The sequence below is a fragment of the Mustela nivalis genome, assembly GCF_964662115.1.
Source record: "Mustela nivalis genome assembly, chromosome: 1".
Lineage (NCBI taxonomy): Eukaryota > Metazoa > Chordata > Mammalia > Carnivora > Mustelidae > Mustela > Mustela nivalis.
The window spans coordinates 39,174,108-39,191,493 of record NC_139020.1 but is presented as its reverse complement, the minus strand read 5'-3'; the positions used below and the strand labels follow the sequence as shown (position 1 = coordinate 39,191,493).

The 17,386-nt window shown below is 37.2% G+C and overlaps 1 protein-coding gene across 5 annotated transcripts in view; it reads left to right on the top strand.

The window, feature by feature from the left end:
• Window positions 1-17,386, top strand: part of LOC309871102 (uncharacterized protein) — a 54,108-nt gene that overhangs the window by 485 nt on the left and 36,237 nt on the right. For 2 of the 5 annotated variants that reach the window (XR_014315033.1, XR_014315034.1), the window contains exons 2-4: window positions 3,536-3,686; window positions 9,771-9,825; window positions 11,894-11,989. Coding sequence is in view for 3 of the 5 variants with exons in the window: in XM_082743787.1 (XP_082599913.1) it covers window positions 3,536-3,657 (122 nt within the window). In the remaining 2 variants the exon portion in view is untranslated. Of the gene's footprint in view, window positions 1-3,535; window positions 3,687-5,035; window positions 5,438-9,770; window positions 9,826-11,893; window positions 11,990-17,386 lie in introns of those variants that run through there. The other 3 variants (XM_082743787.1, XM_082743789.1, XM_082743788.1) reach the window with 3 other exon arrangements.

Below are 17,386 nucleotides of genomic sequence, written 5' to 3'. Positions count from 1 at the left end.
GTTAGCCCTCTCTTCCTTTCTTGGAGGAAGCTGGAAGTGGGGGTCTCCAGCGTCTTAGGACAAGTGTGGGTCGTCCCGGAACCAGTTGGTTTACAACCATCCCGTTGCTGTCAGTATCGGTACTTTCATAAGTGCAGGGGTTGGTTGAATGCCGAGCTGTGGTCCGAGCCCTGGCGGTGTTTCCGAAGTTCACGTTCTTTTCCGCCCTGACTCGTCAGCAATCTCCCGGGCGCTCACCGGCGTAGCCCCCTGTGGGTCCGGAGGCGTTCACCTACCTGGCAGGGCCCAGGGTGCCAACCACCCGGTGTGTCTCTGGGAATCCTGTTCCTAGGCTTGAGAATGGCGGGGAACGGAAGGAATAGGGAACAACTTTCTGAATGCAACACTATTTACTATTCTTGGTCGGAAACAACAACAAAAAATCCCCCCATATTTGTATCCTGGCTTAAACGTCTCCAATTCTGTTTCTTAAAAATTTTCGATTTCTTGTAATTGTTCAGGAAAAATTCATGAGTATACTGTGAACCTATTAGAATGCTATATAGCTGGATCTTGGTGCTTAAGGTGGGGAGAGGAGCCCCTAAAGGAAAAGCATAATAAATTATTTAAAGAATACTTGTGAATATAAGCATAAATATGGAAAACATAGTCTTTGGAGCAAGACCTTAAGTTCATTGTTTTACTTCATTCTGTGTGTGTGTGTGTGTACACACATACCTCAGTTTAATATATTATCTCGCTATTTAAAATCTTAATTCTGCTGTGAACTTTTTTCCTTGCAATCTGTTAGAGCCTTAAGAAATACTTGTCTCCTACAGGATAAAAATAGTAGTAGCCTTTGTTTCATGGCATTTCTGCCAGGGAAAACACTCCAGTAATAGTGTCAATACTATTAGTCACCTCTGGCTTTATGAATCATGTCTCAAAGATTTCTAAGTGTTTGTGGGAGTCAGAATTTGCTTCCCCATTTTTTTTCTCATCTCAAAGTCCTCAGGGCCACTGATAATCCTACTGTTGTTGCTAGAATGTAGCTAAGAGACTGCTCAGGAGAACTTTCTCAGAATGACATGGTAAAATGCAAAGTATAATTGTCTCATTCATCCTCAAATTATTCTAAATATTACGGGACAAGTACGGAAATGGGGAAAAAATGTAAACAAGAACATGTAGGCTCTGCGCGTAAGGCTGGCCTTTCTGGCGAAAACTCTGAGGCAAAAGGCGGTTTACCCTGGCTGCCTGTTGTAATGAATGGCACTGAGCTGTGCTTGAATGCATGAGAGGCAATAAGCTGTTATGTGCGTAGTAATCGTACTCCTCCCTGCAGCAGTCACCCTTGTTTTATTACTCCTATACAATCCCCCCCACTGACCCAATTGTAACATTTGGGAAAATGCCAAAATACTTAGCAGCAACCATATGGAAGACCCTCCAAAAGTGCACAGCAGGAGCTAAAGACAGGGCTTGTTCATTACAATAAAGACAAAATAAAAATATGTAGTATTTAAACTCAGCACTCTAATAGCTTGATTCTCCCATAGTTTGAAGCAGGCGGATATTAGCTAATATGCACCGGACTGGCCAGCATTCACTCTGATTGGCAACCAAACTGTACCTGTTTATATTTTGTATCTCACTCCTAATTTAAAGGGTATGTACACTTTAATATAGCTGAGAAGCTGAGACTTAGGACACCATGGAACCAAAAACTAGAATACATGGGTATTTTTCATTCCTTTAAAACCATCACCATAAATGAAACAAAACACAAACAAAAACCCGCACCATCGTCACAAGCAAACTCACTGAATCAGTAAAACACCTATATAAGCATGATGGGTAGAGAAAACCTTTCAGTTGTATTCTTATACACTCATTAAGAAATGATGAATTAATAACCTATGGTCACATCATTTTGACCCAATGCTCTTCTTACAAATTGCTCAGATAGCAAAAAAAAAAAAAAAAGTACTTATTACACACCTAATGCTACATTCCATGCTATAGACAGGGGACATACCAGTGAAGAAACAAATACGGTTCCTTTCCACTCTTCTCTTACCCACCTTTCTACCAGGTTTTTCATCTTTTCTCATTCACTTGCCACAATTCTGACACCAATTCCAATATGTGTGTATTTTTTCCCCCCGACATCAAGCAAGTCTCAGACACCAGCTAGGTGTTCTATGATTCAACTCCATTCTGACACTCTCTTCTTGGAGATTCCACAGGTTAAAGTTTCAGTCTTATTGACTGCCCCCGCTTCAGATGTCAATCACAAATCCAGGTTGTTACTTGTGCTTCTGAATAACTAGCTAACAATCAGAAAATCCCATACCCTTCCCTCCAACCCCCGCCATAGGTTTGAATAATTTGTTAGATGGGCTCACAGAACTCCGGAGCCCTGTTTATTCAATAGATTGCTGGTTTATTGCAAAATATATGAAGGATACAAATCAACAGCCAGAAGAAGAGATACTCAGGGCAAGTTTCTGAATGCAGGAGTTTTTGTTCCCTTGGAGTTAGAAGCCCCAGCACAGTATCATATGGAGGCATATGATTTCAACAACCTGGAATTACCCTCAACCCTGTCCTATTGGGTTTTCACAGACGCTTTGTAACATTGCATGACTGATTAAATAACCAGCCAGTGGTGACTCAATTCCATCTCGAACCCCTCTCTACTCCCCAGAGGTTGCAGAGATGGGACTGAAATTTCCAGTCCTCTAATCACATTATTGGTTCCCTTAGTGACCCGCCCCCATCCTTAAATGTTTACTAAAATTGACCCCATAAAGTCAACATAAAGTCAAGTGTGTTTGAAGAGGATTTGTCATGGATATCGTCACTTAGAAAATTCCAAGGGCTTTAGGAGTTGCGTGCCAAACAGGACAAAGATCAAATATTTATTTCCTTTTATAAACTACAATATCACACTTGTCTATCACAGAGAAGCAGGTTTTGGCTCATTGTAAGAAAAAGAGCTATTCTGGGGCACCTGGGTGGCTCAATGGGTTAAGCCTCTGCCTTTGGTTCAGGTCATGCTCGCCTCTCTCCCTCTCCCTCTGCCTGCCTCTCTGCCTACTGTGATCTCTCTCTCTGTCAAATAAATAAATAAAATCTTTAAAAAAAAAAAAAAGAGCTATTCTACAATGGGATGAGTGCTGCCTGAGTTATTAAGTTCCTTGTCAAGGAACTGTTTGAAGAGGAGCAGGTTGTTGTAGACAGCATTCTTAAAGGAATCAAAGGCTTGATGAGAAAGTTTCTAAGGTTTCTTTAAAATCTAAAATTTATTTGGCTAACATAGAGTTCAAGCCAAATACCTTGGTGTATTGTGTTTTACACCCTACAGATAATACTTCCAAATCCTGTTGGCTTCACCTTTAAAGTTATTATAAAGCCAAAAAGATATAGTATTTCATCATTTGGAATCATCCTGATTCAGGTAACATATATCTCTCATCTGGATCATCAGCTATGTTATTTCCTTGCATCTGTCCTGACCTCATTCCACTTTTGTCTCAATATAATATTGCAGGATTTCTTTTCCTTCTTTCTGTGCCTGTGGTTCCTGGCCACGCCACTTTGAAGAATGAAGAAGTAGACAAGATAGAGTACCGGGCAGCGAAGCAAGGTTTACTTAGAGTAAAACAAAGTTGACTTAGTGGTAATACAAAGCTCCCAAAGAGGTAAGGGACCCAAGGGGTTGCCACTAGAGTTTCTAAATCTAGGGGGTTTTATGCAATTATTGGAGAACTGTTTTAGTTTGATTAATCCTCCCTATGCTCTCATTCAATTGGGTTTTTGTCATCTACCTATCATTCGGGGAAGGGTGGAGGGCTCCTTACCAGGTGGTGTAAAATCCTTTTAAGACTGATTTCCTCTTAGGGCAGGGGGAGCCCCTTGCCCCTACCTCCCTTTCTTCCAACTATCCTTTATCAGTAGCAGAGTGGTTCTGTTAAAATACGGTTAAAATATGGATCAAATCATGCTGTTCTGTTCTTCAAAAAAGATCAATGTATTCCCAATACTTAGGTCTAGAGCTCACGCACATGTGTGCATGTGCACATACACACACACACACCCCTGTTCTACAGACTAAACTTCTGTTGTTTATTCATAAATGTCCAAATTTTTACCATCCATGTTGCCCTCCTAATTATTTGCTTTCATTATGTGTCACTCCGGTGGAACATAACTATTTAGATGCGATCTTAGAATTATACTATCCATTCCTGCCCTTGTTCCGTATACTGTATTTCTGACAGCACTCCCTTCAAGTGCATTAGCATTCTTGGAATCATATCAAACATTTTTAGTCAAGTAAAACTTTGGCATTTTTTAAGAAATACAAATTCCTGCTTAGTCCTCCCCATCCTCTATTTTTTTTTTCTTAAAGATTTCATTTATTTATTTGACAGAGATCACAAGTAGGCAGAGAGTCAGGCAGAGAGAGGGGGGGGGAGGCATGCTCCCCGCTGAGCAGAGAGCCGGATGTGGGACCCGATCCCAGGACCCTGGGATCATGACCTGAGCAGAAGGCAGAGGCTTTAACCCACTGAGCCACCCAGGTGTCCCAACCCCATCCTCTATTTAATTGATGGATAATTTTAACCTAAAAAGCTAAAAACAAAACTTTTCGTGCATCACTAGAGACATCTATTCATCTTTGTGTTTACTCAATCAATTACTAAATCATCAAGGTTTTATTTAAATTTCAGTTTTAAGACCATTTTGAAGATTTTTGTAATTTTAATAAGACAGAAAGACATTTCTGTGAAAATTAAGGTAACTCATGCTATGTTTTATTCACACTTTATCAGCTATAGCAACCATAAAGATAAAAGAGATGAGTTGTGTTTGGCATAACTCATGCCTAAGGAAAAAATACTCCATATGATCAATGGTTTCTTTTTCAGGTATTAATAAAATATAATTTAATAATCCGTTTAAAATTGTTTTCTAGAGTATTTCATAACATAGTTTCCTCTTCTTTGAAAACTTGTTATTTACCATTCATTTGCTTTTACTATCTTAGGTTAAAATTTGAATGGATGCCCTTTTCTACTCTGTGGGCTCTTGACGTGTACAATGTCAAGGCTGAGAGTGCTGACTCTGGACACAGACTACCTGGGTCTATAATCAACTCTGCCACTTTTCAGCTAATTAGACTTGGGGCAAGTCACTGAACCTCTCCATGTCCATTTCATCCATATAAAATCTCCTTCATATACAGCTGTTGACAGAATTAAATAAGCTAATATATACAAAATGCCCAGATTAGACCTGACACATAATAAGCACTAACAAGGTATTACCTAATTACCTATCTTGGTATTATTTCCAGCTTACCTTTCCATGTTTCCTCAAGAGTAATCTCTCTACTTTGAAATTCACTCAGTCCTAGATACATTCACTCTATCAGCTACTCCTCTTCATTAGTCTGTTTCCTTCTCCTTAATTTAAAAAAAAAAAAATCTGTTTTTCTTGTCCTTTATTCTATTATTTTTATGGGAGTTGACTTGTATGTGTAACATTGTTTTTCATTATATTTATTTATTTATCTATTTATTAATTTATTTGAAAGGGAGGGGGCCAGGGGAGGGAGGGAGAAGGAGAGAGAATCTTAAGTAGCTCCGTGCCTAGCATGTGAGCCCAACGTGGGCCCCCATTTCACAACCCTGAGATCATGACCTGAGCCGAAATCAAGATTCTGGAGCTTAACTGACTGTTAAGGGGCACCCAAGTGCCCCTTGGTTTTCATTATCTTAGGAAGATTCATTACAGGCTTATTTGTATTGTTTTTTTTTCTTCCTGGCATTAGCTCCTAAGCTCCTTGGGTTCAGAAAGGATGTGTTGTCATACTCTTCAATCGTTTCCCTATTGTAAGATACATATATTTTTTAAATATAACAATGCAGTAACATCTTTGTATATCTCTGTTGTAATATTTTTAATGGGAAAATGACAAATATATAATATATGTTATATATTACATATATGTTACATATTACATATATGTCATTTCCCCATTAAAAATATATATATAATAGAAATATAGAGAGATATATAGATAGAGATATACATATATATCTAGTATATTTGTATTGACTTGACATACTCAATTTCAAGCCTTCCTATATATGAAGGGCATCCAACGTTATCCATCTCTATAAACAATATAGATCTAGAGAGCCTGGTTCAAAACAATAAATAATTTTGTCTAGCTCTAGGTAAGGGTTTTGTGTGGATATCCCCTTTTGTATTTCCTGTTATTTGGACATACTGTAAGATATTTCGCTATTCTATTTGCTATCTTATATTTTGGTTTACATTTAATAATGCTAGTATCAGGGTGCCTGGGTGGCTCAGTGGGTTAAGCCTCTGCCTTCGGCTCAGGTCATGATCTCGGGGTCCTGGGATTGAGCCCCACATCAGGCTCTCTTCTCGGTGGGGAGCCTGCTTCCCCCTCTCTCTGCCTGCCACTCTGCCTACTTGTGATCTTTCTGTCAAATAAATAAATAAAATATTTAAAAAAATATATTTGAATAATGCTGTTACAAAGTATGACTTTATAAACAAAATTACGACTAACATGTCAACTTACATAGCATTAAAAAGTTTAGAAACATTGCATAGGACAGAAAGAGTCACTGGCAAAATTTTAAAATCTCTCATTTCTTACAAAAAGTAAAAAAAAAAAAAAAAAGACAACAGAGAAATGAAATGGCTTTTCAAAGTCCTATAGCCAGTATGAAATTGAGTCAGAATATGTGAGGACAAACTCTTTTAGTATGTTTATACTTCATAGCCCCACATAGGGTCTGTTTGTCAATTCCATTGCGACTGTAACTAGACAGGTTGTATGTGCTCAGGGGGCAGGACAGCCAAGAATGTGGACTAAGTAAGGTTGCTACTTCCAATGATCACTCAACAGAGGCATACAAGGTTTGATTTCAGAGAAGGGTCAGCTACCTGAAGGATGCCCTGTCACCTCCCCACCTGGCTCCCCTCTCTTCTCAGTGTTCAATATCTCTTCGTGGATTCCCTCCCCCAACCCCCGCAACCTCTCCAAATTCAGAGCAGCTAGGCAGCACTTACTTTACTTGACTAAAGAAAACACTCAAACGAGATTAGCTCACACAGATGGATAATTTTTGTGCATTTAAAGCCAAGTAATGTGTGCACCATTGTCTCATGTTTCAGCGTGTTCACTATGTTTTAATGTTAAAATGTGGAATTTTTTTCCTGTAATTTCTGAATCCATGCTTTCTAGTTCCAGAAATTCACCTCATTTCTCTCTTTGTCAAATCTTGCTTTTAAAAATATATGCCATAAAGAACAAGTCAGACTAGTCAGACATTTAGTCGATGAAAAAGCTAAATGAGTAACCTAAATGCGTGTGGCTGCACATCATTGGTTTTATAGTCTAAGAGAGTTCATGTGTTATTTGGAATATGTAACAACATGATCCTTTTTGAAAAATAAAATAAACTTTGCCCTGAATTCCTCACGGTGTTAATAGTAGTTGCACATGAGTAAATCAAGACAGAATTTGTGCCCCCTGGCACAACAGAACATATGTATATATTTGCTCTTCAATCCAATAAGGACTCTAGAGTGCAGAACTACTACCACACAAAATAGAAATGAACTTCAATATAGGGGTAATGGATTTGAATCTTCAATAAAATAAACCTTAATAGCTATCTCACTTTCTATTTCAAATGAATAGAAATTTAGAGAGGCTCTGGATGTGAGGTCGTGGTAAATTAGTAAAATAATTTGCTAAAACAAAGGCATTGTGTTTTCTGTACAAATAAGGTGGCCTTTTAATAAGGCCCATTTCAAGCGACATTTTAAGCAGTCTTCTCTTCATGGTTTTGTTCAGTCTTGTTAACACTTATAGAATGGTTGCTATATAAAATAGGTGATGCTTGTTGGTAACTCAGAGGGATGTAAAAATGAAGTAGATAGGAATTTTGTTTTAAAGAATTTAGAAATCTAATAAAAATATTAATAAGGGACATTAAGAATTAGATGACAAGGGGGACACCTGCATGGCTCAGTCAGTTAAGTGTTTGCCTTTGGCTCAGGTCATGACCCCAGGGTCCTAGATCAGTCCTATGTTGGATTCTCTGCTCAGTGGGAAGCCTGCTTCTCCCTCTGCCTACCGCTGCCACTGCTTCTGCCTGCACACTCTCTCTCTTACTGATTAATAATTTAAAAATCTTTAAAAAATAGAATTAGGTGACAAGGAAAAATATGTGGCTATAAAAACTTGGGACTACAAACAAAAGTATGTAATTAATTGAATTTGTAACTGTAAATTTATAACTGTAAATTTCCAAAAATATTTGGAAATATTTCAGATAGCTGGACTATATAATTAATGTATTAAATTAAGAAATGTATCTTCATTTAAAACCTAGGTTAAATGTATATCTCCTTTTACATTTGTTTCTCTTAACGTTCAAGGAGGTGATCCAGTTCAAAGATGCCTAAGAGGAGATGAAACATTAAAACAATTTTGAAAATAATTTTAGACATTTTTGACACAAAGAAATATAAGAATGTCCAAAGTGCAGAAGTCTGAACTTACTGATAGATAATGTAGTAATGATAAATAATACTTAATTGTATATAATGTTCAGACTCCTAGAGATGACTTGGTTCAATAGGAGGACTGCTTTCTTTGCCTTCTCCACTTCTACTGTAATTGTGAGAATTATAGTTTAGGCTACAAAGCCACCATTTCAAAATATAAAATTAAAATTAAGAATTTAATATTACACATTATAAAATTTTAAGATAATCATTCATAAACGAAGACCTGGATATTGTTTGTTGGGCTCTTCTTAATGTTTTTACACCTAGTTTTGGGATTTCTCTCTTCTGAGACTAACTTTGATAAGATTCTTTAGATAACACAATCAACAGTCATTTTTAGTGATGGCCTACTCTACGTACAGTATAAAGAGATATAAAGTGTTAAGATAGGGTCTCTACCTAATTAAGAATAACCTATTTTGGATGATGACAACCAACCCTACAAGCAAAGTTACTTGTAGTAAGAGGGTTAAATTTGTAGTTAACAATACCAAGTTGATCTGTCACATCAGAACAGACTTTTATCGATTATACCAGTTTTTTTGACAATAGTTGTTGTCTCTGGAGATGTAGAGAGTCTCAAGTACAATTTGGAGATTAGTTAGCATAGGCTCAAGTTTGTAAGTGAGCCTTTTTAGAAGCTGATTTTTCCTGATCTCTCTATGGAATGTCTACCTTTTGTTTTACTACCAGAAGAATGCTGTATGAGTTTGCTATTTTTGCTCTTACAAATTAGCACAAACTTAGTGGCTTAAAACAGCTTAAATGTATTATTTTATAGTTATGGAAGCAAGGAGTCTAAAATCATCTAACTGAACTGAAATCAAAGTTTCATCAGGCCTATGTTCCTTCTGGAACCTCAAGCGGCAAATCTGCTTCCTGCCTTCCCAATTTTTAGAGGCTGACTGAATTCTTTGTCTCCTTGCCCCTTCCTCCATCTTCAAATCCAGGAGTGTCGCATTTTTAAATCTGTCTCTGACTCTGACTCTGACTCTCCTTTAAGGTCACTCATTTAAGGTCTCTCATTTAAGGTCGCTTGTAATTGCATTGGGTCTCCCAAATATTCCAAGATCGCCTCCTTATTTTAAAGTCAGCTGATTAGCAACCATAACTCCGTGTGCAATTTCAATTTTTCTTTGCCATTTAACATAACATTTTCACAGGTTCCAGGCATTCGGATGTGGATACCATGAAGGGATAGCATTCTACCTGCCACAGGTGAGACTAATTTTCAAAAACAGTATGAATCATTGGTTCTGCATAACATTCTTTGGATTATTCTAGTTATAGACTGTTTTTCAATGGTACCTAACACCTCCCATAGGACTTTAAAGAGCACTGTTGACCTTACTGATATGAATATGCTATTCTTTGCTATTACTGTGCCATGGTTAGATGTGTGCAAAATGGTCATCTATCTGGCCTTCATTTGGCAGGAGTATTTTTGATTCCTTCTCATATCAGCCCTAACAGATTTCTAGAAAAGGGAGTAAAAGATATTTGGACAGAACTGACATGAAATTTTTCATTGAAACAGACTTGGTTTAATACTTTGTTCTAAATTCTCTGCCCTAGGGATATATTACATTAGTATTTAATCAAACTTTTATTTAATTGATATTTAATTTTGGACTCGAGCTGCATTCATGGTATTAACCACCAACATATTTAAAGTTTAAATAATGGACTGCTTTTTTTAATCCTTCGCATATATCTAGCACATAAAGGTCCAATAAATATCTGTTCTATTGAATGAACGATATTCAATCAAAATTTTAGGTTACAGTGAAATATATTTCAAAAATGCATACTTAAATGGCTCAATTTTATTGAAAGACAAACTAGATCAAAATGCTCAATAACTTTATTCAGTCATTAATTTCTTCATGTGTTCATTCACTTATGCTAAAATTTTAGAGATAAAATGGATCTTATGGGTTATCTATTATAAGCTCTTTATTTTGCAATATCAGGGATCCACAGCAAAAAATTGCTGAACCTGTTGGCCAGTGGAAGATTTACAGCTAGAAACTCAGATGACACAATTCTCAAACCAATGCTTGTCCTGTCTCACAGATCTGTTTTAATAAGAAAGCAGAGAATACACAAGAAGAGATAGGATCTGGGAGGCAGTCTGAGAAATCTGCAGTCCTTGTCAATACATTTAAACATCTTAACTTATGAAGAAATGACAGGATGTTCCCACCACCTTCAGTGCTGAGGATATAATTCATGCAGTTCATTGAAGCTGGTTGTATAGATATGAGGGGACAGACCTTTGGATACACTTCTAATTCTCTTAGGTACATTTGACCTAGGAATTGTTTTCTTTCAACAAGTAATTTCTGCCATTCAATGTGGAGATTCAGGAGAGTACTCATTAATATTTTGATAAAGAAAATCTAATTTTAATGAAGACAAAATTATTCTAAGTCAGAAGCATAAATGGGCAGAGGAGAGATCCGTCCCTAAAAGGAATGATGCAGAGATGGGATTGGGATTTTGGAGATGGGATTTTTTTGAAGATTTTTTTGAAGATTTTTATCCATAATCTGCTAAGAAAATGAGAAAGTGATGAAAGCAATTCCACAAACGAGTCAGGATGTACACATGTACCCAGATCACCATTTAATTTCTAAGCCATGAGAGACCGTTCTTCTCACAGTTTTCTCAAACCTGGCCCAAGCTTATCTTATTTGGGGTGATGGAGTAAGGATTCAAAGAAAGAACTAGCATTTCTGCAAGGTGTATATTCTACATCTGCATTGCAGAAACTAAAAGCACAAAAATACTAAGGGCAGACATTTTAACCCCAAATTACAAAGATTCAACATACTTTAGGATATGTTTTCACACTGAAAAATAAATTACAACAGGTTTTATGTCAAGAGAATGTGTGATGACAAACTAGACATTTCCAAAATAGAAATGTTGGTCAGTTACATTATATAATGCAAATATAAGTTATGGTTCATCTTAATCACTTAGTAATATCTGACATAATAAGAGAGGTCATTTTATCTTTCTACATTTGCCCATAATCCATTACACAGTAAAGCAGACCTAAGCATTAGGTTGTGTTACCAAAGGAGGTTGGAGACTCTTCCTTGGGGGTCATAAATATAGTTTTCCATCTGCTGGAGACTGTTTAGGTGAAACATGCCTGAAGTCAGGGGCTGGATCAGATGATCTCTGGGGGTCTCTTCCAGCCTTTTGAGTCTTTGAGAGAAATTTCTAATCAGCATGTTAATGAGTATTTTAAATTTGTATTCTGGTTTCCTTGAAGATAATTACCAGAAACACTAAGCGGAGAACAGCATTTCTAAATACCCGTTTAAAAGAAGAAGATGAAAGAAAAGAAAGAAAGAAAGAAAGAAAGAAAGAAAGAAAGAAAGAAAGAAAGAAAGAAGGAAGGAAGGAAGGAAGGAAGGAAGGAAGGAAGGAAGGAAGAAAGAAAGAAAGAAAGAAACCCACAATGTTCTGTTGAAAGAGAGAGGAAAAAAAAGAGATAATACAATGTGACCCACTTGATATCAAAGAAGGCAATTACCTGAGAAGGTGGTATGGTTCAGTGGTCTTGGTAACGTCTGAAAAAGACCAAGGCTACTGGATCTTTTCCCTGTTCTTATGATGTCTTGCTGTGTGACCCAGGACAAGTCACTTGACCTTAGTTTCCTCATCTGAAAACACAAGACCCCAGGAGTTGTGCTTGATTACCTGACTAATATCAAGCTACAGGAATTAAATGAAGAATGGAATTTCATTTTGGGCTTCATCGCTACTGTGGCGATGACAGATGGGAATTGTATGAATGAGGTTAGCCCCTGCGCTTCACTAACTGATGGAAAAAAAGTCTGAATGACATGGATGGTAAACTAAACTTTGAAAACCCTGGAAGAGATCTTAATTTCGATATTATACAGATGAGCATGCGGCAAAGATTTATTTTTATCTTGGTATTATGAAAAATCAATTGTGATATTATCCTGTTTCATTAATCTAGTTACTCCAGAACTGGCCCCTGGGAAAATCATGTACTAGGTTAAGTCAGTATCTCTTCTTCCTGTACTTAATTTTTAGAGAGGAGATAATCTTTTTATTAATATTGGCAGGTAGTTTTTTGTAAGTGAGAACAATATGTATGTCAGTCCAAATTACTTTTCTCCCTGTGTCCTTTCTTTCCTATTGTAAAATAAATTTAATCTGAATATTTATACTTGTCACCAAATATGATTTTCTCTGGGTAACTAAGCTGGCATTTCCTAAACCTGGCACCTAATGTTAAATGCTTAGCTCCATGCTATTTTCAATAAAATATTTTTTTCCCACCAGAGATTATGCTTGTTTTAATAAACATACCCTAAACAAGACATCACATGAGGTAGGAATTTTAAAAACTTATGTTTTGACACAGTCTTTAAAGGAAACAAATAACAAATTAAAAAAAAAAAAAACTAAGATGATAAAAAGATGAATTGATGTTATGTTTGTGACCAAGTTTGGAAAACCGTAACATCTATACCAGATTAGAGATACATGAATTCTTCTAATAACCATTGTCTATATTTCAGTACACTATATATCTCCATTAAAGTGAAAGAGCCAAATCCATCCTGAAAAAGTAGTTGGCATTTCGTTAGAGGTTGCAATTATATGCAGCCTTTTGTTCACAAACACTAAAGAGAGGGCAGGGCTATCACTGGAAATACTGCTCTAACTAAAGGTTTGGGGAATCATAAATTTTGGTTCCTACTCTGCTATTCAGTTTTTAGATGGCATTATATCTTAGTCCCACCATCTGTACAGTATGAATAATCATATTTTGCTAACTCACAGGTGTGTTGTAAAGGATAGACAATAAAAAGTAACTCTGAACATATAACCATTCTCAGCGCCCTGATAATAAGGAAAACAAGTGGTTGAGAGATAAAAAACAAATGCATTGAACTTTATAATAAAATTCTGAGAATCATTTTTAAGTTCATTTAAAAAAAATTTTTTTTTTTCTGTGATGTTTACCTACCAAAATTTTCATAGAACTTTATTCACAAAATGTACCTCATTTGGACTTTGGCATGAAATTCCAAATGAAATGAAATTCCAAATTCCAGATCAGGTACATTTTGTGAATAAAATTTCATTGCAGAGTCTTTAAGGGACAACAAAGGAGAAATCATATCCTGAACCTACCAAGTTTTTGTATCTCTCTGTGGAGGGATCAGGGAGATTCTCACTGTAAGATTATGCAGTATTTAATGTTAAATTGCACTTCTAATTGAAGGATTGGACAATATACTTTATCAGAAGAGCAGGGACTACATCATCTATTAAGAGTTGAAAGAACACTTTTTGCTCCAGCTGTTGACATTTATTAACACAGAGAAATAAAATGCCCAGGAGCCTTTGTGTCTCTGCCTTCTGAAGTTTGAATTTCGAGGATACCAAATCACTATGCCCAATTTGGTCAAGCATCTAACCCCAGATATTCAGAGTATACATACAGTCACTAAGTTCCCACTTTTGGTTATTCATGATCTATTTTCAAATATAGGAAAAATTGTTGTGAATCAAGAATCACCCCAGGTAGTGACTTTTAAAAGCAGGTTACGCAAGCAAACTGATGGCTACCAGAGGGGACATCAGCAGGGGGATGGGTGAAATAGGTGATGGAGAGTAAAGAGGGCCCTTGTGCTGAGTACCAGGTATTGTATGTTAATTTTGAATCACTGAATTCTACACCTGAAACTAATATCACGTGGTATGTTAACTAACTAAAATTTAAATAAAAACCTAAAAAAAGGGTGCCTGGGTGGCTCAGTGGGTTAAGCCGCTGCCTTTGGCTCAGGTCATGATCTCAGGGTCCTGGGATCGAGTCCCGCATCAGGCTCTCCGCTCAGCAGGGGGCCTGCTTCCCTTCCTCTCTCTCTGTGATCTCTTCCCTTCCTCTCTCCTACTGTGATCTCTCTGATAAATAAATAAAATCTTTAAAAAAAAAAAAACCCTAAAAAAAGTAAAAGCATGTTACTGAATGTTCGCAATCTTTTGGTATAGGGGAGAAAGATAGTAACTCACACTTCCTTGTCTTCCTGCTTGAGAGAACTATTTCCTACTATTTACAACCCAATAAACACCTTTTTGTCTTGACTCCTTTACCCTTGGTAGAAGAAAATAAGGATTAAGACAGGCAGAGACGGAAGTTGCTTGTTTTAAATTCCTTTCTTTTTATGACTTTCTGGGAGGATTTTGCCCTCAACATTACACTTTCTTTTACCAGCCTCTCTTAGTTTTTCCTTCTGTGAAATTTGAGTTTCTTAAAAGAAAATTGAGATAAGTAATACAAATAAATATGTTGAAGAGCTCTGCTTCAAGTGATAGGAAAGTCAGAAGGAAAGAGAATGTCAAATGTGGGTAGTCAAAATTGTGAATATCATGCATAGTGAATGAAAAGTCTGGGTCAGAGAAAAAGGCCATTTTGTGATTATCATTGGTGAATTGTGATTTCATTAGTGCAGTGTGGAAGTTCAGAATCCTTTGGCGTAAAGAGCAAGTGATTGTGAGAAAAAGTGAAGTCAGCAAGTATAAAATACACTTCAAAATTTTGAGAGTTCTCTAAGTAATGTAGAAAGTGAAGTCATCTATTGAGAAAGAAGTAAATGGGTAGAATTGTGAGTGGAAAACGAACAGAAGTTTTGGAAGAGTCACTGTGCTGAATTCCTTTGAAATTAACAATATTTTGTTGTTTATAAGGAACAATTTTTTCCCTAACATTTTAACAGCTGATGGCAACTTAAAATCATTGCTGACTGTCCTGATGTAACTGCTATTTCCAGCACATATGGGAACTCGATCATGGCTGTTCATACTGTCACTTAAATTGAGTTATGTGCATTGCTAAAAATGTCATCAAAAAGATTACTTACTTTGTGATTCAGTATTGAAACAATAAGTTATTTTATACTCAGAAAGGCATGTACCCAGAGCAGTGAGGCATGAATTAGATATTAATGAAGCAAATATTCATGGGGGGGGGGCGGTGGGAATGAACACAATTCTATAAATTTCTTGTAAAGAACAACCAAAAGCTTTAATGAGATCCAAGAATATAAGGCACATATATTTACTACTGAGTTGTTTGTAAAAAGAGCAGCTATCATACACCAAGCAATACAGTTGAAGGAAAGGAAAATTGCCATATACCTCAAAAGAGATGAGTGAACTTTGAAATCAATGAGAATTTGGTGTGACCAGCTGAATTATAACACAGGATTAACATTAATGTGTTTCACCTCTATTGGTCAGAAACTTCCAGCTAGTTGAACAGTAGCACTTTCACTTCCAGCCACTGATGTACTTTCTCTTCTTTCAGCTGAAGAAAACTGAGTAAATGCATGTGGGGTATTTTTTTTGGGGGGGGGGGGAATAAATATATGTTTAATCAAATAGGATAAACTGATAAATCCTAGAGCTCTTTGGCGTGCTGTAAACTTATAATCTCAGTATCAGTGCACTAGATGACGATCATGAGCACCGATGGAGAAAGGTGATGTGTCATCATGACACTGTACATGACTGCCAATGGCCAACGTCTCCTCCATGTTAAATTTTAACCTCAAACAATTTCTGAAGAATATCTCAGAATATCTCCTCAAAAATGCTACTCTGGGGGCACCTGAGTGGCTCAGTGTGTTAAAGCCTCTGCCTTCAGCTCAGGTCATGATCCCAGGGTCCTGGGATCAAGCCCTGCATCAGGCTCTCTGCTCAGCAGGGAGCCTGCTTCCCCCTCTCTCTGCCTGCTTCTCTGCATACTTGTGATCTCTGCCTGTCAAATAAATAAATAAAATCTTCTTAAAAAAATGCTACTCTGTATTTGCACACACGTGCATGGGTGCACACGTGTTCACGTGCGCACACACACACAGATGGTTGGTGAATGGGCAAGCTGATAAGCGAGATAAACGTTTTCTGAAAGAGATACCTAGGGAACTTTCTTCACAAGTATTAATGTTTTGCTTCTTGATTTTAGTTTGTTAGTGGACATGCACCTGGCTCATTTAAAAATAAGCTTACCCAAACTATAATGACTGAGTCATTATTGCTCCCAGTGGGAGTAAACAACTGCAACCTCATGATTTTCAATCAACTGACCATTTAATCACCCTCTGACGAAGGCCACTGGTCCTTGTTTTTGAAAGAAAACTATTTATTGACACATCATAGTATGATTGATAAAGTATCAGACATCAAAAACTGGCAAATGGAAGTCAAGAGTCTAGATGAAAATTTTGAAGAAAACAGTGAAGATTTAAGAAATAATGCATCAGGGCACCTGGGTGGCTCAGTTGGTTAAGCGTCCCACTCGATTTCAGTTTGGGTCATAATCTCAGGGTCATGAGATGGAGCCCGGTTTCAGGCTCTGTGCTCAACAGGGAGTCTGCTTGAGATTCTTTCTCTCCCTTTCCCTCTGCTTCTACGCCAGTGTGTTCTCTCTGTCTCTCAAATACATTTTTTAAGATTTTTTATTTACTTATTTGACAGAGAGAGACAGCAAGAAAGGGAACACAGGCAGGGGAGTGGAAGAGGGAGAAATAGGCTTTCCACAGAACAGGGAGCCCAATGAGGGGCTCAATTCCAGGACCCTGGGATCATGACCCCAGCCAAAGACAGGCACCCAATGATTGAGCCACCCAGGAGCCCCTCAAATAAATTAATAAAATCTTTGGGGGGAAAAAAAAGGAATAGCCATGCATCCACAACACAGCAGCACAGAGGATGACAATTG